At 45.3% G+C, this 26,164-nt stretch overlaps 1 protein-coding gene across 1 annotated transcript in view; it reads left to right on the top strand.

The window, feature by feature from the left end:
- The window catches only part of PRR5 (proline rich 5), a 62,295-nt gene extending 42,912 nt beyond the window's left edge, over positions 1-19,383 (top strand). Inside the window, exons 7-8 of the mRNA XM_074168677.1 lie at positions 15,061-15,199; positions 17,988-19,383. Of these exons, the coding sequence (XP_074024778.1) occupies positions 15,061-15,199; positions 17,988-18,538 (690 nt within the window). The 3' untranslated portion in view covers positions 18,539-19,383. The remainder of the gene's footprint in view (positions 1-15,060; positions 15,200-17,987) is intronic.
- The last annotated feature ends 6,781 nt before the right edge of the window (positions 19,384-26,164 follow it).

Below are 26,164 nucleotides of genomic sequence, written 5' to 3'. Positions count from 1 at the left end.
TAGGAGAGGAACGTGGAAGGGAAATAATTCAGCCTTGAGAAGAGATTGTTTTGGGGTTGTGGCGTCAGGGCAGCCTGGTTCTGTCAGGAGTGGAGGTTAGGGCTCCTAGTAACATTTGTTTTATGAATAACAATGATGTTTATAATCGGTTTGATTAGCTGTAAACTTCTGTCAAAGCTTGAGGTGCAAAGCTGAGTGTTTCTTTTTAAAATGCCTGCCCCTCCTGCACATCTGCAAGCAGATGTTAGGGTTCCATGTGTTTCATGGCAGCTTGCAAGCTGCAACTAAGCCACATGTGTCCTCTCTGGATATGTTTCTTGCCTGTCTCCTTCCTCTGTCCGGCTGGCAGTGGAGTTGGAAGCACACATCTGCCCTGAGGCAGAGCATGTCATGAAAGTGCAAGGCTTGCCTTGGTGATGTTTCTGGGCTTGCCTACCTCTGTGTGTGTCTCTGGAGAAAGATGTGCCCCAGGTGCCTTACAGCTCCAGGCTGTGAGGATTTTTGGGGTCCCTTGTACCAGTTGTGGATTGCTGAGTCGGAAAGATAGGAAAGGTTTTGGAGTAGAGTAGGTTCAGAGGCTGGGGATGAAGTGGCCTCTCAGTATGAGTAGATGCTGAAGGAAGGAGGGAGGGTGGTGGGGTGCTTGTGTACGCCGGTCCTCCATCTTTGCACACAAGCCAGCCAGCCACCTTATTTTCAACAGCATGCCCTAAAACTGTTTTTCTTGGCTTCTTCACAACTTGGATGTTCTGTGAGGCTTGCTTTTTTTGAAATCTTAGGTCTGTCTATGACCTCTTTATTGGATTTGCCTTTTGTTTGATGCTTGTGCTCCAAGCAAAAATCAAGGCACAAACCAGTAGGAAGAATGTGGATCTGTCATATGGATGCTCTGTGAATACATTGAGGAACCAGGACCTTTATTCTAATTTTGAAGGTGCATAAGGAAGTTTAGCTGGTGACACACAGTGTTAGTGACCCTGTTTCTACTTACTGTTATATTTTGGTTGGTTTTTTTTTTTCTAAGCCTGGCATTCCCTGGAGTTGATTTCATCTTGCAGCATCACTGCTGTTGTGTTTGATGAAGGGTTATGGTGGTTTCTTGGAGGCAGTGATGGTAGTCCAGTCCTGCTTGAATAGTGGGCCTAGCTGGACTTCAGTAAGGCCTTTGACATAGTCTCTTGAAAGATCCTTATAGAGAAGCTGTACAGGCTGGATGAGCAGACAGTGAGAAGGACTGGAAACAGGCTCAGTGTTCAGGCCCAGAGGGTGGTGATTGTCAGTGTGAAGTCTATTTGGAGAGCAGGAATTAGTGGCATAGCCCAGGGGTCAATACTATGTCCAGCCTTTCCTTAATGATCTGGATAACAGGGCAGAGTGGACACTCAGCAAGTTTGCTGATGACACAAAACTGGGAGGAGTGACTGATACACTAGAGGGTCATGCTGCCATCCAGAGGGACCTCAGTGGGCTGGAGAAATGGGCCAACAGGAACCTCATGAAGTTCAACAAGTGCCTGAAGTGAGAAGTCCTTCACCTAGGGAGGAACAAGTGCAGATACCAGCATATGCTTTCCAACTGGAAAGCAGCTTGGCAGAAAACGCCCTGTGTGTCCTGGTGGACACCAAGTTAAACGTGAGCCAGCAGTGCGCCCTTGCAGCAAAGAAGGCCAACAGTAACCTGGGCTGCATTAGACCAAGTATTGCCAGTAGGTCAAGGGAGGTGATTGTTCCTCTTTATTTAGTGCTGGTGAGGCTACATCTGGAGTGCTGTGTCCATGAATGTGGTGAAAGGACTGGAGCATCTCTTCTATGAGGGGAGGCTGAGTGAGCTGGGACTGTTCAGCCTGGAGAAGAAAAAGCTTGGGGGGAAATCTTATCAATGTATGTAAATACCTGAAGGGGGAAGGGTATGAAGAGGATGGAGCCAGGGTCTTCTCAATGGTGGGACAATGGGCACAAGCTGGAATGCAGGAGGTTCCCTCTGAACATCAGGAAATGCTTTTTAACTTTTGAGAGTGACCGAACACTGGCACAAGTTGCCCAGGGAGGTTGTGGAGTCTCTATCCTTGGAGATGTTCAAAAGCTGTCTGGATATGGTCCTGGGCAACTGTCTCTGGGTGGCCCTTCTTGAGTGAAGGGGTTGGACCAGATGACCTCCATAGGTCCCTTCCAACCTCAGTCATTCTGTGATTCAGTGAACATAAGTATTTCATCAATATAAATGGAAAAATTCATCACTCTCTCCGTATCTTACCTGTTTTCACCCTGTTTTCACCCTTGCTGGCTTGGGCTGGACCACCAGTTGATGTCAGTCAGCATAGTTCCACTTAACTGCAATTACCGTTCAGAATTAAGCTGAGTAATTACTGCCAACAGTCTGGTCCTTCTCTGTCAGACAGCAGAGGGGTTCAGCATTGCACTTGCTCACTCTGAAATAGGAAAGCTGCAACTACACAAGGAAAACAGTTAGCGAAGGTACCAAAGAAATCCATCCTCTCCCTTTTTCAGAAGGCTCGATTCTGGTTCTTTATTTCTGCAAACTATTGACCATCGTCATCCTGTTGGTTAACTAATTTCTAGCACAGATTGTTTATGCTTAAGGGCTACTGCAAAGTCCCATGCAGCAAGTTTTTACATCACTATTTGCCAGAAGCACCAATGTGTTCTACAAGAAAGACCACACTGTGAGCATGTGCTATTTCCTTTTTTTTTGTCCCTGCAATTCTACTATCACTATTAGCAAGAAAACGTTGAATTTAATTAACTTTTGATCTGACACTGCACAGTTGATTCTATGCGCAGTGTTACCCTTGGTGTCAAGATTGCAAAGCGGAGTCGGTTATCACATCTGATACCTGCATGAGTTTACGTTTACCCCATGTGTAAATGGAGGCCAGATGCTGCTCCACAAAGGTAATTCCATTTGCATAATACTGGAGGATTCACTCTGCAGTGCTGACTTCCAGGGAACAAGGTCAGCAGTTCAGTTGAGTTGAGTTGAGCCACCTATTTGGGCTTTCTGATTTTGTCTTGGAGCCCAGGGAGTTCCTACAGGGGGTATAAGAGCAAGAACTTTCAGTTTTTCGGTAGTGTTGTGCATGCCAGCTGAAGATGGAGTAAATGTGAGCGGGAGACTCCCACGATGATGCTGTGTTGCAATAAGAGCAGCAGCTCTGAGCAGCTGTGCACAGGAGGGACAATTTCAGCTGTTTGGGCAGCAGTTGCTGCTCCAAGAGCCACTGTGATCTCCTCCAAAGCATGAGCCTGGGTGGGCTTAGTCAATGAAAGAACCGGAGTGCTGCAGAGAAAACAAAAATTCTGCACACCTGGGGATCATTCCTGAAGCCGCTTCTCAACCAAGTAAACTGTAAGGTAACTTCACTGCCATAGGTTTGCGTGTGAGCATTGCAAGATCAGTAAGAATTAGATTATTAGATGATACTAAGTATGTGCATATGTCTATTCATAGGAAGATGGAGGGATGCAGCCCTCAATCCAGAATGTGACCCATACCATACCTGGGAGCACGTGCTGTGCTGCCAGTGGTGCACATGGCAAGGACTGGTGGCCCATTTGTCCCCGGTTCCTGCTTGCAGTGATTTCATGCCTGCTCTGAGTCCAGGTTGCTCTGTGTTGCTCTAGTTTTAGAAGGTTAGATGTGATGCAATGAAAGGTGTTACATGCACAAATTGGGATAACAAGTAATCGTGGCCCGTAAGGGCACTGGTTTCCAAATCTCTTACAAGCAAGGCTGCTGCTATCTCTGTGACTAAAATAAGAAGCAGATCTTGCCGTTTATGTGGTCACCAGGGTGTGCACTGCAGCCTGCACCCCTTTATCAATTCTCCACCAGCAAGTGTTGGCTGACTAATGTGTGTTTTCACTACAGATACTAGTCTGTGTCTGCCTTGCGGTATGTCTTGTGACTTCTAATTTCAGTTTTCCCTGGAAGCAGTCGGGTGAGTATTGTACCCAGTATTTGTCAGATTATCGCCGCTGCGTGTGTGTTTCTTTCAGTCATGTTCATCTGACCCATTGCCAGTTAAAGAAATGCATTTCTAAATCCGTTTTTCTTTCCTCCAAGGAATCTGCTGCTCTTAAGCAGAAAATAGTTATATTTCTTAGCTGTTTTCCTGTGTGGTTAAGATAGGGCAGTACATGAGGCCAGGACCTCACTTTGTGTTTGGGCTTGACCCTGTAAACGCTTCCTGCAGCACGTCTCGTTTCATGTAGCACCAGATCAGGACTGCTTCAGCAGTAGGTCATGGCTTTTTGTTGGTAGACCAGGGTGGAAGCCAGCTGTTAAGGATGCCCCAGCAGACCCAGGCTGAGGACGCCCCAGCAGGCTGAGGTTAAGGTTGTTTTACTTGGCTATGAGCTGAGCTGTATACGGGCACTTCCTCTTCCATGGGCAGAGGACTTCGATCGTCTGGGCCGTCAAGTCACCAAGAGTAATGATTGCTGAAATGACTTCATTAAATCATTCAGAAGTCTGGCTTCTACTCCTTTCTTTCTTGAGTCCAGAAGTTGGTAACCCTGGATCTGGCTCACGGCTGTTCCTGCTTGGTGTCCCCTGTGGTAGAGCTGCTGCCATGTCAAGCACCAAGACATGCTCTTCAAGGAGTTAGTAAATAGGACCCCGTGGGAAACTGCCCTTAGGGACACGGGAGCAGAACAAAGCTGGCAGATCTTTAAGGATGCTCGCTATAGAGCACAAAAGATCTCAATCCCGACATGTAGGAAATTGGGCAAGGAAGGCAAGAGACCACCATGGTTGAGCTGGGACCTGCTGGTCAAACTAAGGGGCAAGACGGGGCTACACAGGAAATGGAAGAAGGGACAGGCATCCTGGGAAGAGTATAGGGACGTTGCCCAGCTGTGTAGGGATGAAGTCAGGAAGGCCAAGGCAGAGCTAGAATTGAACTTGGCAAGGGACGTAAAGAAAAACAAGAAAGGCTTCTACAGGTACATTAACCAGAAAAGGAAGGTTAAAGAAAACGTACCCCCCCTAATGAGCAGCAGTGGGGAACTTGTATCAACAGAGGAAGAGAAGGCGGAAGTTCTCAATAATTTTTTTGCCTCAGTCTTCACTGGCAACCCCTCTCCTCCTAGTTCTTGTGTTGATGGCCCACAAGTTGAGGACCCAGGTGACAAAGTCCATCCCACTATAACTGAAGACATGGTACGTGATCACCTAAGGAATCTGAAGATATACAAGTCCATGGGACCTGATGAAATCCATCCCAGAGTCCTGAAGGAACTGGCTGATGAAGTTGCAAAGCCACTTTCCATGATATTTGAAAAGTCATGGCAGTCAGGTGAAGTCCCTGCAGACTGGAAGAAAGGAAACATCACACCCATTTTGAAAAAGGGTAGAAAGGAGGACCCTGGGAACTACCGACCTGTCAGGCTCACCTCTGTGCCTGGGAAGATCATGGAGCAGACCTTCTGGACGCCATGCTTGGGCACATGGAGGACAGGGGGATGATTCTGGACAGCCAACATGGCTTTACTAGGGGCAGGTCCTGCCTGACTAACCTAGTGGCCTTCTATGATGGAGTGACTATGTTACTAGATAAGGGACGACCTATGGATGTGATCTATCTGGACTTCTGTAAGGCTTTTGACACAGTCCCCCATGACATTCTGCTCGCCAAACTGGAGAGATACAGATTTGATGGGTGGACGGTTCAGTGGATAAGGAATTGGCTGAATGGTCGCATCCAGAGGGTGGTACTCAATGGCTTTAAGTCCAGATGGAGAGCAGTGACAAGTGGTGTCCCTCAAGGGTCTATGCTGGGACTGGTACTGTTCAACATTTTTATCAACGATATAGACAGAGGGATGGAGTCCACCATCAGCAAGTTTGCGGACGACACTGAATTTCACTGAATTTTTATTTTTTTTTAGAGTTGGAAGGGATCGTATAGATCATCTAGTCCAACTCCCCTGCTGAAGCAGGATTGCTTAGAGAATGCTAACTGAATTTCACTGAATTTTTTTTAGAGTTGGAAGGGACCGTATAGATCATCTAGATCTATAGACAAGATCTATAGACAAGACCACACCAAGCTGTGTGGTCTTGTCGATACACCAGAGGGATGGGATGTCATTCAGAGGGACCTGGACAGGCTGGAGAGGTGGGCTTAAGTAAACCTCATGAGGTTCAACAAGAGCAATTGCAGAGTTATGCACCTGGGCCAGAACAATCCTCGCTATCAATACAGACTGGGGGATGAGGTATTAGAAAGCAGCCCTGAGGAAAGGGACTTGGGGGTGTTGATGGACGAGAAGCTGGACATGAGCAGGCAATGTGCACTTGCAGCCCAGAAGGCCAATCGCATCCTGGGCTGCATCAAGAGATGTGTTGCCAGCAGATCCAGAGAGGTGATTCTGCCACTTTACACGGCTCTGGTGAGACCTCACCTGGAGCACTGTGTGCAGGTCTGGAGCCCTCAATATAAGAAGGACATGGACCTGATAGAGAGGGTCCAGAGGAGGGCCATGAAAATGATCAGGGGGTTGGAGCACCTCTGCTGTGAGGACAGGCTGAGGGAGCTGGGGTTGTTCAGCCTGGAGAAGAGGAGGCTCCGGGGAGACCTAATAGCAACCTTCCAGTACCTGAGGGGGGCCTACAGGAAGGCTGGAGACAGTCTGTTTACAAAGGCCGGCAATGACAGAACAAGGGGTAACGGCTTTAAACTGGAAAAAAGCAGATTTAGATTAGACATTAGGAATAAGTTCTTTACCATGAGGGTGGTGGAGCACTGGAACAGGTTGCCAAGGGAGGTGGTTGAGGCCCCTTCCCTGGAGACATTCAAGGTAAGGCTCGACGAGGCCCTGGGCAACCTGGTCTAGTTGGGGGTGTCCCTGCTGACTGCGGGGGGGGTCGGACTAGATGACCTTTGAAGGTTCCTTCCGGCCTAGATGATTCTATGATTCTATGCTGTCCCTCCCTCCGTGTCACATCCACTCCTGGCAGGGTTCTGGCTTTGGCTGCAGAAGGCCTGCTTTCTTTGCCCACCCTGACCTGGAGGAAGACAAGTTTTGTATTATTTTATTTAATTTACTTTATTTTATTTTATTTTTTATTCTATTCTGTTTTTCATTTAAAAGCTATTAATCAGTTTGTCAATTGAAAGAGGGGGAAGTCTTCTACACCAGTACTTACTCATGTAAAGATGCTGATCAGCTGAAACGTAAAAGCTAAAATTGAGTGCTACATCATTTAATGAATGACCAGTGTATACTTCAGCACATCTACAGTTGCAGGTGGGGGTGAAGTAGTTCCCGTCATTATGTCCAGTTGTTAGGGTACAATTAGACACTGGAGATGTCTTTTTCACGTATAATTTATGAGGTAAATGGTCCTGTAATACTCTGTGCTAAAGAGAGAAGCGAAAAGCAACTGAGACCACTATTTCTGGATGTTACTAGTGGTGGGTACTATGAGTCAGAATTGGAAACTGTGAAGGACCTATGACCTTTTACAAGTACTCAGCAAAACAGTAGGTTACTGCTGGTCTGTTAAAAGCAGTTTGCTGTTTAATAGCGGTTTATGATCATTTTCAGACACAGATGAGCGAGGAGCTGCCTGGGGCAACTTGCAGTTATCCAGCCAGAACTGAAGCAGCCTGTGGCGAAGATGAATACAGGGAGGCTCATACAGCAGAGGAGCTCAGCAGATGGCAGGGGGCTTGCCCAGGGCCTGAAAGAGGAGGTCAGGATGGATGTGGAGTATTACGACAAAGCAGATGTCAAGGGGCTAAAGCGAAGCGTTGAAATGAAAGGAGTGAGGCATGAGAGAGCGATGGCCACGTGGAGATCCAGCTAGGACAGTGAAGTGCAATAACATGAGCCAAGCATCAGTGAAAAGCAGCTAGAAGAAGCAAGCAGCAAAAAGAACAGCCAGGAGCTAGGTTTATTTCTAGCCTCTTGGCATGTGTGAGACATCCCCTTCAGGTGTGCCTGATAGCCAGAGGACATGACAGCTTTAGCTGTAGCTCTTTTGTCTCCAAGTGGTGTGATTTATGTGCTCGGGTCTCTGGGCTGGTGCCTCGCCTGCCATTAAGAGGGCGATGCATTGCAGGATTTTTAGGGTAGATCATTTTTCAGTCAATGCAACCCACAAATTCCCAAGATTTCAAGACAGTTTGGATGAAGTGGTGAATATACCATTCTTCTGCTAGTGGCTGCTCTGCCCACCAGGAGTCCTTGGGAAGAAAATTTCATCTTGGTTCTACTTAGTGCTGTGCTAGCAAGCATTTGTGAGCAGACAGTAATTCACAGAGCAATGGGGCAGAAACTGGTGCAGCCTGCTCTGTGGCCAAGGAGCAGTCTCTGCTCCTAGGGCTGTATTTCATTATTGGTCTCCCTGGGCAGGCTATTAACATTTGCCACCAGTTTTTGCCACTGAAACAGTGAAGTTTTGCCAGCTCTTTGCTCCCTAATACACTTAAAAAGGAGACGTGTAGCTTCGCATCCAGTTTTTGGGGTGAGAAGCAAGAGGCATAAGCAGCAAACGATACCCAAAACCAGTTCCCTTTCTGCCACGTGCCAGGGTTCTGTGAGCCAGGTTTTTTCCATAAGATGTCCTCCATCTACACACACGAGCATGGGAAGCCTAAAACTCTGCTTCCTAATTTAGCTGGGCTGTCTAATGAGACGCACCGGACCATCAGCAGCCTAAATAGCTTTTCGTGGCTCTGACTGTCTCTGGGGATTGCTTCATGTCTGGGTTTTTTACCAGAGCCTGAGGAAATGAAGTAGCCAACACCAGGTGAAAAGTGGTGGGAGGCAGATGATTAATTTCTGGGCTCCTTTGCAGCTCACAGCCTGAATACCTCCCCGATGGGCTGGCTTGGTGCAGCGGGGTTTATGGCCATTTCAGAGCATTCATTTGGAAGTGCTGATACTATCCGGTTATATTTTAGGTGTCTTTTTTTTTACCAAAAATTAAAGGATTTTGGTTATGGTGGTGAATAAAAAGACAGAGATGGACCCTCAGGGAGTATGCAGGCATGACCACCTAGTTGCACAGGGACAGAGGCTGCAGGCAGGTTTGCATCTTACACCGAGCTGGGTCGATGGCAGGTCTACCCACCTGCGTGTTCACTGCCTATGAAGAGAGGAGGAGGGTGTTAACAATTAATACAATAGCATACAGAAGTAAAGAATTGTGATTGTGGTTATTTCATTGCCATGGTAAAATAAAGCAAGGACTTTTGATACTTCTTTTTTTTTTTTTAAAGACAAATTGTGGCATATGTTGCCAAAATAGAGTTTAGGCAGCTTTGCAAGTCATGTAGCCTGTGCTTAGATACAGCAGTTGATAGTGGCTTAATAGTATTTTTTGTTAAAACATATGTTCATTACAAAATCTACAAAGCAATCTATCTTTGTTGTACAGCATGCAAAAGGTTAAAGTAATAAACCTTAGCCACAGGCAGGTTTTAAGGTTGTGTTTGATGAGGACTCCTCAAGTCCTTAAATGCCTGCTTGGAGTGGCATCCACTTGAGGACCACTTTGAGGCTTAGAGAAGTCCTACGTATTGAAAAAGGAAGCTGTGGCCTTACGTGGGGTTACAAAACTTCCAGCTGTTCTTCTGAATGTATCTGTTTATTTGCAGTGCCAAAAGACAACTTTATTTCCTCTGTACTTTCAGAGGAAGCCCTTGTGCTCTTTAAAAACTCAGTAGGAGTTTGGGGTTGACTTACAGAATTAACAGGGATGGAAACCTGAGCGGTTCAGTGCGTCTGTTCTCACTGGGGTGACTTATGGTTTTGACTCATGGGGTTTTTATTCCCTAACACAAGGAATGTTTTGTTCCAGCAACATACTTGAGTGCAGCAATGGGGGGCACACACACAGCTGGCGCCACGGTTCAGCAGATGGGGCAGTAACTTCATAAAGTAGCTACCTCAATGACCTCTAGTCTTTAGGGTATGTGGCCCTTCTGGGAGTGCTTGCAGATTTACATATCAAAAATAGTAGTGCATAGGGTCCTTTTAATGCTTTTGACAATTCTCTGTTTCCAAATGATTTAATTACAAGTTAATGAAGTAAGGGACTTGGATACAGTGTTACATGCAGAAATACACATCTGTTGTGGATGCTGAGTATAGATCTTTTCCATTTTCAGTGGTATTCATATATTCAGGAGTCAAATCCCCATTATCTATGCCTTGAGAGTAGGGCAGAATCTTGTCATAATATTACATTATAATCCTTCCAGAGATAATGAGATGACTCTTGTTGCATTTCAAAACAGCGACCAAGATGAGGACTTGATCTCGCAGCTACAGTCCTCCAGAAGTATTGAGGTACTTGCAGCTATTTGATATTGAGCTATTTTGGCCCTCAATTGAGAAATAAATAGATCAGGCAAGGCCTTTGAAAAAATTTAATAGATACATCTCACACTTGCTGAGAAGCATGAAGCTCTCCTGCTAAAATGAAATTGGGTTCATGAAAGGTCACGGTTATCTTTTAAAGTAAGTTTTTGCATGTCTGCAGAGCAAATACTTCATTAAAGACAAGGGTAGAGTCTCTCTTTTATTGATAATGCTCCAAGTTTTCCTTTTTCTTTCAAATTATAATACAGCTTCCTACAAGCTAAACAGCAAGCCTGCTAGATATGACTTCTGCTTTATTGCTATATGGTGACTTACAAAACTAGTAAGGCATCAAGCAGTAAGTGCAAAAACCACGAGCTGCCAAAATAAAAGGAAAATACTTTTTTAAAATTTTTTTTATCGGTGACTTTTAAGTCCTGCCATAATTTTTTCAGAAACTATTGTCACATGGATAACAATCCCAAGTTGGCTTTATTCTACAGCTAATTTTGCCTTTATAAGCACCATCATTTAACAAATTTGGGAAAGGGTCTAAAAAGGACTTCATATATCTTTAAGTATATGTAGATATCCATGTAGATAGATGTATAGATGTCTATACATGTAAATGTATCTATCTACATTTACATACAGCTATATAAAGCATTTTTAACTATACTTTGCTCCATCCTAAACTTCCACCAGAAGTACCTTCCCACTGAATGTGGTGTCACACAAACAGGTGATTTCGTGTGTGGCACAGTGGACACGGTGGGAACCTCTGGTGGAGAGAAGAGTTTAAATGCACCCTTGGGGCTGACAGCTAAAGTAAAATAAAAGCTTCCCCCAGCCTCCTGAAACTGATCTGCTTTAGGAGATGTCCATCCTTCCCCTTGAAGCTCATTGCCCTCCTCAGCCCCATACAGTGCCGTATTACAGTGCCCTCTGAAGTGAGGTTTGCATGCTGCTGTGGTAACAAGAATTGGCAGGTCAGTCACCATTTCAGACCCCTTCTCTAACCCAGCTATGCTGGATACCAGTATCAGTGAGGCCATAAGAGGTAGGACTCTGCAGCCCCCTCAGGGCCATGGGATCTGCCGGGTGCTGCAGCCTCTGTTGCTGTGGGCTTGCTGTTGCCTGCATCCCACTCCCGGTTGGCTCAGAGGTGCCACTGCCACAGCAAGTCCCCTTGTGGCTGCCCTTCAGATGCAAACTTCTTCAGCGAACGCATCAGCCATGCCTGGGGTTCGCTGAAGAAGTGAAATCGGAAGAATTGCAGAAATGGAAAGCCCCGCTTTCTCGATAGGGTTGTGGGGCACCCCTGCCCCTATTACTACCTTTCATATATCTCAGCTAACTTGTGGCCTGTTGTATGAACCTGCAGCAACCTCCTTCCTGGGCCATGAGCTTAAAAGGTCATGAAGAGGAGGTGAGACTGCCTTACACCCTGTGACTCAACCTTTGACAGCCTAAGGACCGGACCCTGGGGTCAGGACACTTCCCAGTCGTGTCACGTCAACACAGCTGCAGCAAGGACCAGATGGCTCTGGGTCAGGGACATTTGGCTTTGAGAGAGGGGCATGCAGTGACTGTAGCGCGGTGACACTCTGCCCCTGGGCAGGGGCAGTGGCCAGGTGGAGGTGGCCCTAGCTTGCTCTGAGCCTGCAGACACTCCTCTGGTCCACTCGGGCTGGGGTAATTCATAAATAAGTGATGGTGCCGTTCAGATCATTCGGAAAGTTTGGGTTTGGAAAGCTGAAATAGTCCTTGCTGAATATTGGGATGTACTTGTATTTGGTTAAATAGAGGCCCAGAGGATGTTTGTCATTGAATAACACAGCAGAAAAATACAGGAAAAATGCTCTTTTACAAGTTCAGGATGTGTTCTGCATAGGATGTGTTACACTCCTGCTTGCACAGAAGCTCCACACCAAGAAAATGGTTTAAAGGAACTGCCCCATCCAGCGCCTGCAGGAAGCCCTGGAACAATGGCCAACGCAGGAAGGATGTTGCAGGTGGATACGGCGCGTTTTGCCAAGGTGCAGAGCAAGAGAAGTCACCGTGGCTCCAGTGGACACCAGATGTTCTATGACTTTTCAGTATGTTTTGAAAAGCATCCCGTAGATGATCTGAGGAATAAGAGGAATAAGACTAGTGGCAGGCTGTGTTAATACAGGGTGGTTTTACAGTGTAAATGAGGTATTTTGTGGCCTCTTCACTTCAAAGATGGGAACTAATAAAGGCTGAAGTGAAAAGGGGAGTGGAGATCAGCACTGCATTTGGGAGAGCAGGAGTGAAGGTCGAGGGCAAGACTGAAGACGAAGCTGATGCAAGTGGTTAGGGAGTTGGGATTTTGAGAGAAGAGGGTGTTTCTCAGGAGCAGTGAGCCGACGGGCTCTCCAGGCACAGCAGCTGCAGGGCGGCAGCAGTGGTGGGGACGAGGTGAAGCTGCTGCTCCCCAGCCCTGTGATGGAGGGGTGTCGTAGCAGCTGGAGCTTGGGGTCCGAGGTTCCATCCTCTGAGCTCACTCCAGGAGCCCACTCCAACCCAACAGAGCTGCTGGAAGCCTCCCTGAATCCCCTCCAGAGCATCACTCAATGCAGAATACGGCTCAGGCTTTTGAGGTATTCATCAGAGAAGGAGTGTATAGCAGAACAGATGATTCACAGCCAAGAGGGAAAGCAAAAGAACTTTTCAGGCATGTAAGGCAAATAGGAAATCAGACAGTCTTAAGATGTCACTGGACGAGGACACTTTTTTCACATGTACAGCATCACAGTTCTGCTAGTGGTAAGAGTTACTTGGTGGCAGCATGGTACTAGTGAATTACTGGGTTTCCTTCTCCACAGCTGATATTTAGCTACCCTTTTTCAAAAGAATCAAAAGTACTTAAATGGCAGAAAAGTAAATATAGCCTTACCACAAAATCTGGGCATGAGCAATGCTAAGCAATGGCTTTTTCTACTAGTATTAAATATTACGATTAGGAGACCTGTTCCAGAGATAATTAGTATGGGAGCCTGGAGAGGATGGCCTAATGCTGGCCTTTGGCAGTGGGTTATGAGCTCGATGCAATTGTGAATCTGTAGTAAGGTAGCAGGCATACTGCCCTTCTGAGGGCTGAAAAGCTTGGCTAAATCCCAGCAAGACAGGAGGGGAGACCCTGGAGCAGATCTCAACATGATAAAAATTGAGACCCTTCTTCCTGTTATTTTAAATGTTTTCTCCCATATAGGCCAACAATGTCTTGGAAATAATACATGCACCTTCACTAAGTCTTCTGAATTATTCCTTTCTTATTTTTGTCTGGTTTAAATTGGTTGAATAGCTATGGGCTCGGTTTGCTGTTACATTGGTGTTTGCAAGCTTTCAGATTCACTGCATATGGCCTTACGTTCATATTTGTATTTGTGACTCTCACAAAGTTTTACAGGACATAGCACATCTTCAAAGATTGTTATTCATTATATAAAACTCACTGAACTGGAAATCCAAATTCTATACGTTCTCTGTTGGCCTCTATTTATTTTCCATTCATAAACTTTTATCAAGTAACTCCAGGCGGCATTCAGGCAGCGGAGCAGCCAAGAGGTGAAGTCAGCCATTCACAAACAAGTCACAGGCTGATAGTCACCCAGAGACACTGGTTGGTGAATCATACTAAGCAGCAAAGACATCCTGAACATCAGGATCCTTTCACATGCTGAAGGAAGTGTTGCAGTTTTACTCATTTGATCTGCATATTGCTCTCCGGAGGCTTTCATCCCAACATGTTTCTTTTTACAATAGTTCAGGGACATATTAGGAAATCTGGAATTCTGCTAAATTCAAGCAGACTTCTTGCCGAGTATAACATTTAGGTTTTGATTCTGCAATAAGATATGTCAAACGTGGCCATATAGCAATACACTAAAATGTGAATTTACTTCAAGTTGCAAGAGGAATCCTACACATGCATAGAGAGGGCTCCGCTCAGACAACACAAGAGCACACACACTGCAGCTGTAAGGGGAAGGGAGACTACAGCTCCACAGGGTTTTCCTGTCACCTCTGCAGCCTTGTAAGTCCATTTGTGGGTGGAAGTGCAGAGTTAACAGCTAAGGGCAAAAGATTTTGCCTGTGGGTAAATATTACTATTGTAGTTATAATGTGACTTTTGCCTGGATAATGGCAAGTGCCAGGGAGGGGGCACTTCACTGTAAATATTTCTTGTTGAAAATATCCTGGAAGAAGTATTTCTGAGTCTCAGTTTTACCTTTTTCTTAACCCTTTTGGTATTGCTTAGATTGCAGTGACACCCTGTGGTACCAGCAGCTGGTGCAGCACTTGGCAGTAGTTCATTCAGGAAGCCAGAATAAGACTGCAATAACAAAAAGTCCAGGGATGTTATTAATTCATCTTCAGAGGCTGCATCCTCCATCCTCCCTGACTGGCTCTGCACTAAGTAGGTTGTACATTGCTGGATTTAAATGTCCTGGAAGTAGCTACTGCCTCTTTCTGAGCATTTGTGCAGCGCCTGCACAGTGAGTCTCTCTGGTTCGACTCACGTCTCTTGGCTTTACAGGAAGAGGAATCAGCTGTGGTAACGAACCAGTATCGCATCACGGTGCACCTTTGCTGTGTAACTCGGTGAAAATGCTTGCTGCCTCTTTGCTTGCCCTGGTGAGCAAGGAAAGCTCGTGGTTGGAGGGGACAGTGCTCATCTCGAGTATTTTCTCTCTTTCAGGGGGTTCATGAGTCGAAAGGTGTGACTGAAGATTATTTGAAACTGGAATCCCTGATCCAGAAAGTCGTTTCTCCTTACTTGGGCACATACGGTCTGTATTCCAGTGACGGACCCTTCACGCACTCTTCCTGTATCTTGGGTAAGAATAACAGAGACTGGATTTGTCACAGCACAGAGGGCTTCACCAAAGCCTTGGTCCACACAGGGCCAGGGCCCACACGAGAGGAGACCGCCAGTATTGACGCAGTGCAGCCAGGCTCCTTTTCTAGGGACATGCTCTTTGCAACGGGCAAAGTCACAGTGAAAGTGGCCAGTGGCAGAAGATGAAAACAGATCATCGTAACAGTGCTCATTAATAAATCTGTGCAGCTAGAGTGTGTTTAGCATTTCCATTTCTACCTTTTAATGACAGAGCTTTAACGCAGGATGCTTTATGGACAGGGAGAGGAAGAAGCAGGAAGCCATTTCTAGAGTGCTGAATAGTGTCGGTTCATTAGTGCACAAAGGCTGTTTAAAACAGGGAAGAGAGTAGGAATATTTCTCAGAGAAGACAAAGCGATAAGCCTTCAAACACGTAAAGGCTTTCTGTAGAGTGGAAGGTAATAAGCTATTCTGCATCCCACTGGAGATAAGAAAAAGAGTGGACCACAGGGGAGATTCAGATTACATGGAAGGAAAAATCTCTAATAGTACATAAAATGCCTCTGGAGGCTGTTGAGTCTTCAATGCTAAAGGTACTATATACGTGTCATATACATAGGCATCCAGAAGGAGCAAGGTGGGTAAACGTGGCCCTGCTTGGTGACAGGCTGAGTGAGTGACCTTCTTGAGTTCCTTCCAGCTTATTTTCTATGATTCTTTTGAGTTACAAAGCATTCAGTGACTTCTGTGAAGGCAAGATTTGGCCAAGATGAAGGTCTTTTGAATATCCCACTTAATAATTCAGTTTGTTGGAAAATGCAAGGGTGATACTACCATTGTAAATCAAAAAGGAATTGTGGTAGTACTTGAGTATTTTAATGTAAATAGTGTGATGGCCTGCTTCGGTAGAGAAAATACAGGGATAGATAAGTTCAATGGTGTGTTCTCTATGCAGTCAATTTAGTCTGTTTGCTTGTCAGGAGTGGTCAATAAGGTAGTTGATTTTCCCTGAAAGTTAAAGGGAAAAATGGTTTTATTGCAGTAGGCATTTAAGAAACAGGTCAGTTTTACATGAATAAGTGGAGCCAGTTATTTATGGAAAATGGTTCAGGTTTACTACTTCATATTCGTTGCTTGCCATTAAAAGGCCACAGGCATTTAAATGGAGCCCCAAACTGACATTTTCTGAATACAAGTTTCTGTACGTCAGGACAGAAAAAATGCACTGAAAGAGAATAAAACTCCCATGAAGTGTGTTATTAGAAAATAAATGTTGTATTTATATGACTGCAGAAGATAGGAAGGTTTTGGTGGACTGAGCACTTCCCCTTGCTGCAGCCTGTGGCAGTACCCCTGGATAGTTCACTCCCCTAGAGGGAGCTGAGCACATAAATCTCTGCTGCCTTTAAACTAACGCATCTAGTTCTGTCCAGCTAATTTGGCAGTATGATTTCAAGCTTTGACATACTTTCCTTGGGACTGGTGAGGCCTCTGACCCCTTTTCTACCCCATCTGACCAGCGCACCCAGCCTTCCCCTCCAGGCAAGCCTTGGTGTGACCAAAAAACCAGAGTTCCTGTGGCAGGGCAGCCCCAGGGAACCTTTCCTGTTTGCCAGGTCAAACTCCTAACAAAGAAAAAGTCCAAAAGTGAACTTGGCTCAGTTGATTTCACTGCTGAGGCAGAAACAACTGCAGAATACAGTCTTCAGTACAGAAACTGGCTTTTTTAATAGTACAGCATGTAATTGAAATTTGTGTCAAGGTAAGCACATAATTATACACAAGTGTAATTTTAGAATAGACTCGTATTTGTAAAGGAAATTGCGTGGTTTGGAGGGGAACATATACCAGCATCCTAATTTAAAGCCAGCCATTTATATGCAATGGCTGTGGTTGATTTTCCAGAGCGTAACTCAGTTCCTTTCTCCAGCCGTGCCCCTTTCATGGGGATGGCGAAGTCAGAGGAGCAGGGAGAAGGCTTCAAAAGTGAGTCTGAACAACGAAGTCTACAGAAAGTTTTCACGATGATCATTTTGGTCTAGCTGCCGGAGATCACTCCAGCCCTAAACCGCTGTTGGTGGGTCTCTGTGCTGACTTGCTGCCACCTGCTGCTCGTTCTCTGGAAAGAGCCCACTTGGTTAACAGCAGCATTCATACAATCACTGCCAGATCGACTGCAAGTTTGTTCCCCAAAAAAGGTTGCTGTGGGCACTGCCCTCCAGTTAACGTTTCCGAACGCTCCTGGTGCTCTCTCCTTGTGTGGTCTCTGAATGATGCTTTGCATTTAAGTTTTTACGGAATTATTAGTAAGACTGCCTGTCTTAATCCCTGTGCCCCACATCTGAAGACACCTGATTTTCCCAGGGTGGGGGGAAAAGTTCGATTTCAACTATTAGAAATTAGTGAAGACCTTTGTAGCCCGAACAATAACAGAATTGCACTTCCTGTCCTTGTCTAAATAAAGTATTTGCAATTGTATAACAGGTCTCTCCCACAATATTTACTGCTTTACTCTACCTGCTGAGGTGTTATGAATACAAGAGCATCTCAGCTGTTACTTGTAAAGGTTATGTTTGGGGTCTTCAATATGCTAAAGAAATCTAGGAAATCTGAATCCTATGGATCCACAGAACCAGCAAAATACATTCTTTTTAAAAAGTTTTTGTCATTCGAGGAAAGCTCATGAATATTCAGGCCTTGACTTTTCTTTTGAACACTTGTAATTATTAGTACCACAAAAATGGGAGACTTTGTAGATATTACTCTGAATCTCTCTCTATTTACAGAGAAGCGGTTCTTCAGGCGTTCAAAATCGGGTGACATCCTTGCCAAGAACCCTGTGGTACGATCAAAAAGTTACAACAATCCTCTGCTGACACCAGTGGCCGAGTATGAAACTGAGAGCATGGCTGCCAATGGAACGGGCATCCGAAGGCACTCTGTTTCGGAAATGACCTCCTGCCTGGAGCTACAGGGGTACTCCAACCTCACCACCATCATGGACAACGGTTCCAAGAGCTCCATGACGGCCACAAAAAGCTCACTGTCAGGAGACCAAGAGAGGCCCAGCACTGGGTCAGTGCAATCCTCTAGCAAACTGAGCACAGTTGAACAACAAAAAGGACTCTTCCACTCAATGGATGACCCACATAGGTCTTTTGAGCTGGACAGGGACCCTTCCTTGATTCCAGTTCCCTCTTCCAGCCCTGAGAACATAGTGGATCAAATTTTGGAGTCGATCGACTCTGATTCTGAAGGCATTTTTATTGATTTTGGCCGAGGCTGTTCCAATTCATCAGCATACAATGTGGACGTGAACAGACAGAGCATCATATGAAGGACATTGGGAGACAAACCTTGGATTTTAATATTATATATGAGAGTTACTAACGCATTGAGTCGGACTATGGGCAAGCCATATATGTCTAGGGCGGAACCTCTGTTGTAGGTCATCACAGATGTACTGAAGTACACAAACACAAGTTTACAGCGGGCGGGATTCTGCTGTGAGGGGGAAGAAACTCCAACCACTTCTCCCTGTCCCCGTCACTCTGCAGTCAGATTTCCTATTGTCTTTGCAAACTTGGAGGTTCACAAGCTGACAAGTGTCTGGTAAAATGCTATTAGTGCAGCTGGCAGTGTCCGTTCAGTAAAACAGCCTAGCAAATAGCTGTGTTCGCTTTTAATTTTCTCAAGAGATTTTGTGTAGACGGCAGGTTGTTCTCTGAACTGTGACACCTCAGCCAGAGTAAAAACATCCTTTTGAAAAAAAAAAAAAACCAAAAAAAACAAAAAACCCAACAAAAAACCCCAGAGGCTGTGGGCCTTCATGCCACAGAACACAGCGATAAAGAAGTCTCTTTTAATCTTTTTCTTGTATGTCTTGTATGCACTCCTTTGCCTAATGGTGAGGTAGAGTTACTGAAGAAAGGCAAATAAACAGAAATGTGCTACCTGATACCACGCGATGCCTCATGTCTGATGTTCTGTTTCACAGCCAATACCTTGGGTCTGTTAGAAAGTTGTCTTGAAAATGGCTTTTAAGGTTGTGTTAATGTGCTCTGAACGTGGCAATTCCAAGAAATCTGTGCACTGTCAACTCCTGGAGCATCCATTGTATGGAGAGATTCCAGCAGAATCCAACTTGTTTCCTAAATAAATAAAAATATGGCCTCTCAGTGGAAATCCTCATTATATATTTATACTCTTAAAGCAATATAATAATGCATATACTGTCAATTATGTATTGATATTTGGGGAGTGTGAACGTTGCAGCTCTTCTCATCCTGAGCACTCCCAGCTCTTTGATTCTCCCTTTCAGTAGCACAGTGTTGAAAGAACTGTGTAAGAACTATCAACTGTAAGGGTCGATGGCACGTGATACTAGGCTGAAGTAGAAACCCTGATGCGTGATAGATTTTTTGATCAAATGGTTTTACAGTGAAGAAGGCGCTACTTCAGGTCTCTCCATTCTAGGCATCTCCTCTGGAGGAGTCAGTCGGTAACTCCTGAGCTGCACAGCAGTGACTGGTTGTCAGTTCGGACTGGCAGCACCTGGCACTTAGCTCAGATGCTCAAGGACTCTCCAGCTTCGCTCTGCACTTGCACTGCTGACCCCAGCGTTTGCCCCAGCCATTGATTACGTTTCTAGGCTCAAGGCCTCACTTCTGATATTTCATTTCCTTTGCCCTCGCTACCTGATCTTTTGGAAAGTGTCAGCTCAATGTTTTGCTATCGCCCTGCTTCACTGCTGGAGATTTCAGCTTCTGGGTAGATGTGCAGGCACCCCATAACAAAGATTTGAGAACCTCAGAAGCCAGCTGAGGAAGGAGACCCATAAATGAGGCAGGGGGTTGGTGTCTGTTTTGCTGCTTCGTGTTTGGCATGTGCAGCTGTGCAGCCTCCCCTACAGGTAGGCACTTAAGTTAGGTCTTACTTAAAAGTTTCTTTTACACAGAGATGAGGAATTGCTTCTATGTCCCAACAGCCTCAAACCGAACAGACGGAGAACACACCTGGATGGGACCGTCCGATGAGGGGCGGTCAGTGCGGAGGGACTTAACACCAACCGGCAGAAACGCAGGTGCAGCAGAACCTATCCTCAGTGAGAGCAACTCCAGTGCCTGTGTGGGATCTTTGAGGTCCAATAAAGGAAATGGTTTAGGACGCAGGTACCTAATTAGCCCTCTGGGTGTGCAACTGAAAGTTGCAGATCATCAGGTCACCACCCATTTGGCCGCTTCCTGGCCATGGCGACGCCTGCACGATCCCGCAGTTGTGCACGCTGAGGAGTACTTCACTCCTGATGGGGCTGAGTATGTTGGCAGTTCACTCGCATCTTAGGTTTATCAGGTTCCTACCAACTGGTTGGTGCTACCAGTGGGTGTTTGCCCACCCTCTCCTAGCTGGGGAGCACGATGAGCCCTCAGTCTCAAGGCACATCTGTTGCCACATTTGGCCCTGTGCAAACCACAGGAGAGAGAGGAGGTCTCACTGAACTTGGGTCCAATATATGATGGGATCGGCGATTTCCAAAAATGTCCAAAAGTGGTACAAGCCCTGATGCTGGCACCCTCAGTCTCCACCCTCATTGCTTCTGACAGATACTGTTCTGGTTCCTGAATTTTTTTTTGGATTGGAGAAAAACAGTATCCACAGCCTTGTTCTAAGGACACAGTGCAGGGGAGGAAAAGATAGATACAAACCCCTACAAGAAAATTTTAAAAATATAGTGGATCATGGCCTCTGCATACCTTCTTCCCTCAGGGAACATTAAATATAAGAAGAGTCATAAGCTAACTTAATTATTGGAGAATGTTTAAGCACAGTTTCAACTGAGAAGACAAAGGGACTGCTAGGACCCTTCCCACCTGAGCTTTTGCATGGTTAGTGCCCTCCCCTGTGATAGGAGACCTTGAATCCCCTGATGTGCTGGCGATGAACTAACCATTCATGGAGCTTGCATGCATGGAGCTACTGACTGAAAATCCCCCTCTAGCTGTTTCAGGTGGTTATTTACAGATTGGGTTCAAGACAGTGACTGTATAAGAGGAGTATTCCTAACAGCCACCTCAGAAAAACCTCAAAGAGGAGCAGGATTTAGGGAATAGTCGTCTTCAACATTTCTTCTTGGCCAAGCAGGCAGCATGGTGCCTGTTGTAAAAGCTTGAATTTGGACACTTGGCCTTCCCACACGTGCTGCCTGGGGAACCAGCTATCTCAGAGCATTGTAGCATTGAAGCCTGGCAACTTCCAATCTAGCTTTTACATTTCTTACTCTGGACTCTGTAGGGTGAAAGCTCTTGCAGCAGAAAGATCTAACACAGGCTTTCATTAGCAGCACCTGGACTCCTAGGATCATAGAATGGTTAGAGTTGGAAGGGACCTTAAAGATCATCGAGTTCCAACCCCCCTGCCATGGGCAGGGACACCTCCCACTAGAGCAGGTTGCTCAAAGCCCCATCCAGCCTGGTCTCTTCAACAAATACAGACCAAGCCCTGTTCACCAGGATCACAATGGAGAAGAGGAGACAATAAAATAAAATAAAATTAAAATAAAATAAAATAAAATAAAATCAAAGCCAACCCCACCCCGCCCCCAAACCTGTGATTACCAGCTGTGATAGGGTTGAATGAGCATTTAAGGAAGCTGGGTTCAGACCTGTTGGGATTCGTTACTTGGTGTTAGGATGTTTTGTGAGCACTGCTGAGCTGAAGTAAAAGGCTTATATTTCTCCTCTTTAGGATGAAGGGGATCTCAACTGGCTTCAATTAAAGTAAGTTAACCTGATGATGCTGTAATGGAACAGGCTGAGCTTTGCTGCTGCTGCGGTGTAGAGCTTGCTGATGATGCTCGCAAATGTGGTGGTACTCACAAGTGTTTTGTCTGCTGTGCTAAAGCTTTGCTGCTGGGGGAATGACTAAAGAAGGAACAAGTGCATTCTGACTCTTAAGGGTTCAAGCTGCAGTTTCAGGGCTATTTTTTATTAAAGAAAACATTATAAACTCAGCCGGCTTGCTAAGAGCCTGAAAATCTGAAGTCAGAGTTAAGTTTTCTGCTGTGATGGTGATGGGATGGCATTATGTCTCTCCTTCAAGTTCCTATTAAAATATGCCGGCAGATATGACTGTGAACTGAAAAACTGGCTGTGGTGGTCTAGCTAATTCCTGTGAAAGTCACCATCTCTGTTGTCCTCAGAGATGAAGTTTCTCGTCAACTCATTCCCCAGGAAGTTGCATAGCTGGTGGCACTCCGTAGAAAGATGTAGGTGGAGCTGTGCTCCAACTCTGTGCTTTGAGCCTTTGGGCAGGTCTGTTTTGTATCTGCAAGATCGTGTGTGTGAACATCCTTTATTTGTGAACGTCCAGAGGGGCAGGGAGTGGGGGATAGCCCTGGGAGCCAGGTGCATGCAGGCAATCAAAGCCCAGTGGGCCAGTGTTCAATGACTTTAAGTGCTGCATAGGTGTGAGACTGCCCTAATTTGTGATCCTTCTGCTAGTAAGCCCAATGCAGACAAGTGAGGGATGTGCTCTTCTTAGAAGACAAATCGCAGAGTCGTTGCAAAAGAAAAATGTGTATAAAAGAGTACAGGTTCTTGCCAAAATGTATTTATGAAGTGATGGCTTTCAGCTTTCAAATGCTGCTACGTGGCAGTGTCCCGGTGCGCCAGTGATACTCAAGCCTTGTCCCTAAGGGGGCATTCTCAGTGTGCCAATTCTTCCTCTCCACCTGTCCTTTGTTATGATAAACTGTGGCATTTTATATCCTAATTCAACACTCAAAAGCTCTCTGCTTTTTCCCTGGTTGGGACAGGTTCCAAAACCCTATGAGGGAGATACCAGAGCAACAGATAGCACTTAAGGCTCCTGTCATCTGGCACTGCAGGGTGAACGTTATGCAAGCAAAAGGAACTGGGAGACTAACCTAATGAACAGCTGCTGAGCCCCGTGGAGAAGCAATGCAGCTCCCTGGAGCACAACTGGAAACAGCAGAATAATTGGCTGCAAATAATGCTGCCCAAAGAGAGGCTGTTTTTTCGTAGAAACGGGGAAAATGACTTTCCATTATTCAGTCAGCTCCTGGCAAGCTGGTCTTGATAGTGCTTTTGACTAAAACCAATGCACTTGCTGGTACCATCTGAACCACTAAGATGTGGTGACAGAAGAGCTATGGGCCACCTTCTTGTAGGGCCACCATACAGAAATGCAAGTATATGAAAAGATCTGATATCTCTCTAAAGTTTTCGTTAGAGATATATGGATTGTTCCTTTATTAAGCTAATATCCTGTAAGAACATCTTGAAATTAAAGATGTCAGAAAGGCCTTAGTGTGACTTTTGAGCTCTGGTCTGCAGAGGTGTGACTGTCATTCCAGAACTTTTCTCAAAGTACCAGAATTTTGAGGGCAGTGGGAGAACAGAAACCCAGATATCTATCAAGCTGGCAGTGCTGCAAATAACACGCAGACATTTTTAATAATACATAAATCCTTGCCACCATGCTCTCCAGGAGAATGAAATGCTTGGTTTACCACTGAAGTCTTGTTTGCACCTTTCCACAAAGGAAAAAATACACTTCTGAAAGGGGAATAAATATATTTTGCATCAAAGAGCCTTCTAATGTCCCTTTCTCTTCATGTGGTGTGGTAGCAACAGCAGCAGACTGCTGTGCTCAGTGGTTTGCAAGTTCCTAGACTCCTCTTCCTCTGCAAAGGGTGGAGATGGTGCTGGGGGCTGGAACGGCAGACCAGCATCTCAAGATGATGTGGGTGAAAGGTGCCAAGAAAGCAGCTGTGCCACTGTGTCCTCTAAAATCCAAGTCGGGTTAGAGCCTCTTGAGTCAGTTTATTTGTCTTAACTGGCAGCAGGCTTCAGAAAACCACAGACCAACCTGATGTTGGGCTGCTGAGGGTCAGCCACCAGCCTACCCCTCTCAGGAGGGTGATGGGGAGAAGAGCTGCCAGAAAATATCTGCTGGAGGCATCCAAGGTGGCTCCTGGTCACTCCATATGGCCTGAAGGATTCGAGCTCCTGCCTGTTTTCTGATGTTACCAACAGATTAGGGATCTCTGAGGGATGGAGGTTATACCAAATGATGGAACTCCCCAAGCTATTGAGATGTGCCAGAAAGTGGTTCAAGCATGTTGTGTGGTGCCAGGATGCCACAAACAAATGGACATGAACTCTCTCAGGTGTTCTGTGTTGGCCTCTGGTCCCTCAAAACCCATGGTTAAACTCAACTGGTTTCATCAGACTCAGAATTAGGCTAATGCGTCGTCTCTCCAAAATCCCCTACCCGGCTTAAAGCTGCTGCTTCCTCCTCTGTATCACCCTCAGAAGCCACATTTTGGAGAGATCTGCAGAAAGGATTTAGTTTTGACCTACTATCATAATGTCATAATTACACTGGCATTTTAATATTCCTCAGGCAGGTAACTTGATTAGTAGTTGAATAATGAAAATAGCCTGTTCTTTCACAAGTGGTGCACCCCTCAGGTATTGTAGTGCATAATTGGATTAGCAAGCTGGCTGCTTGCCTGCCTATAGCAGGATTTCCTACCTGAGAGAGGAACTGCCAGGATGCTCTGCCAAAGCCAGAGGAGAGGGAAGGGAAAACTGGGTGTGTGAGCAGCCATGGAACTGCCGCGCTAATAAACCTGCCAGAAGTTTATTGTTAGTTAGTTGCCTTTGTAAAATGAGGTAGCGGGGGCTGAGTTTATATTTCTGTTACTGAGGGTCTGCATCAGCATTTTCACCCCAAGATTGCTAACTCTTCCAGAATGTACTTATTTCCTAGTAATTTTAGGATGATTTCTTTTTTTCTTGAAAAGCAAATAGTCTTAGGCAGAGTTTTAACTAGATTGCAAAATGCATTGCTTTTATTAACCCTAGCCCTCTGAACTCTGGCTTTGGGAATGAGGATTTAAAGGCAATTCTTATGTTGTTGTCTTTACGACAAAGATTAGTCTTGGGATCAGTTTGCTGAACTGAAACTTGGAGACTGGGATGGGTTAATTCCATGTCCTCCATGGGCTTTTTGCATAGATTTAAGTCACTTAATAGCTCTATACCTCTTTAGAACGTGGGATAATGCTCTTATCTGTCTGTCTTACTTTTTAAACTGTTGAGTGGATTGTCTGTTGTTAAAGGTTTCATGATAAAGCACGCATAGCAATAGGAGAGGAGTCAGTGTACTGGAAAATGATTGAATGTAAATTAGCAATGCAACCCTAACTTTTTTGTATTTAACTTTGTTACCATCATATTCTTTTAATGTAGCTGCACCACTGATTTAAGTCTATACATGGTAATTAATTCTTATTTATGATCCATTCCCTGTCTATCTTCATGCCTTGTTTGGCTTTTCTCCTCAACAGCAATCTCCACTGACCCATTTACAATGACACTAGGCTCTGTTTCTTTACCTGATGTTACCTCTTTAATACTCCATGAGCTTTGAGCATTTCATGGTTTTTTCCTTCAATCCATGTTACTTTGTTCTCATCAGCATCAAGCTTCTTATTGCCCATTATTCTAAATAGTTTAGGTCCCTCTGAAATTCCTCATGTTCTGTCCTGAATAAACTCAGTAACCCTAGGAGCAAATATATTTGCTGCATGCTTCATCCATCTCTTCCAATCACAAAACTGGAAGGCATTAGGCTTGATTTCTAAAGAGGAAAATCTATCTTCCCACTTGAAGTAGTTTTGTGCAAAATTGAGATCATAATGTTCTGGTTTTCATGATCACTTGAACTGTTTTTCCCAGATACAGATGTAAAGGTTGCTAGTTTATAAGTGTTTGGATCCCACCCTCAGGCTTACGTTAAAACAGAGGTATGGTACTTGTGCTCTCCAGTTCTCCACAGCAGTGTATGTCTCTCATGAACGACTCCATTTTCTGTGAATTATTAAGCCACTTCATTCTTAAACCTCATGGGTACGCAGTCATCTGGGCTGGTAAAA

The sequence above is a fragment of the Numenius arquata genome, chromosome 1, assembly GCF_964106895.1.
Source record: "Numenius arquata chromosome 1, bNumArq3.hap1.1, whole genome shotgun sequence".
NCBI lineage: Eukaryota > Metazoa > Chordata > Aves > Charadriiformes > Scolopacidae > Numenius > Numenius arquata.
The sequence above is the reverse complement of the archived record's forward strand: the minus strand, read 5'-3'. Positions and strand labels throughout refer to the sequence as shown.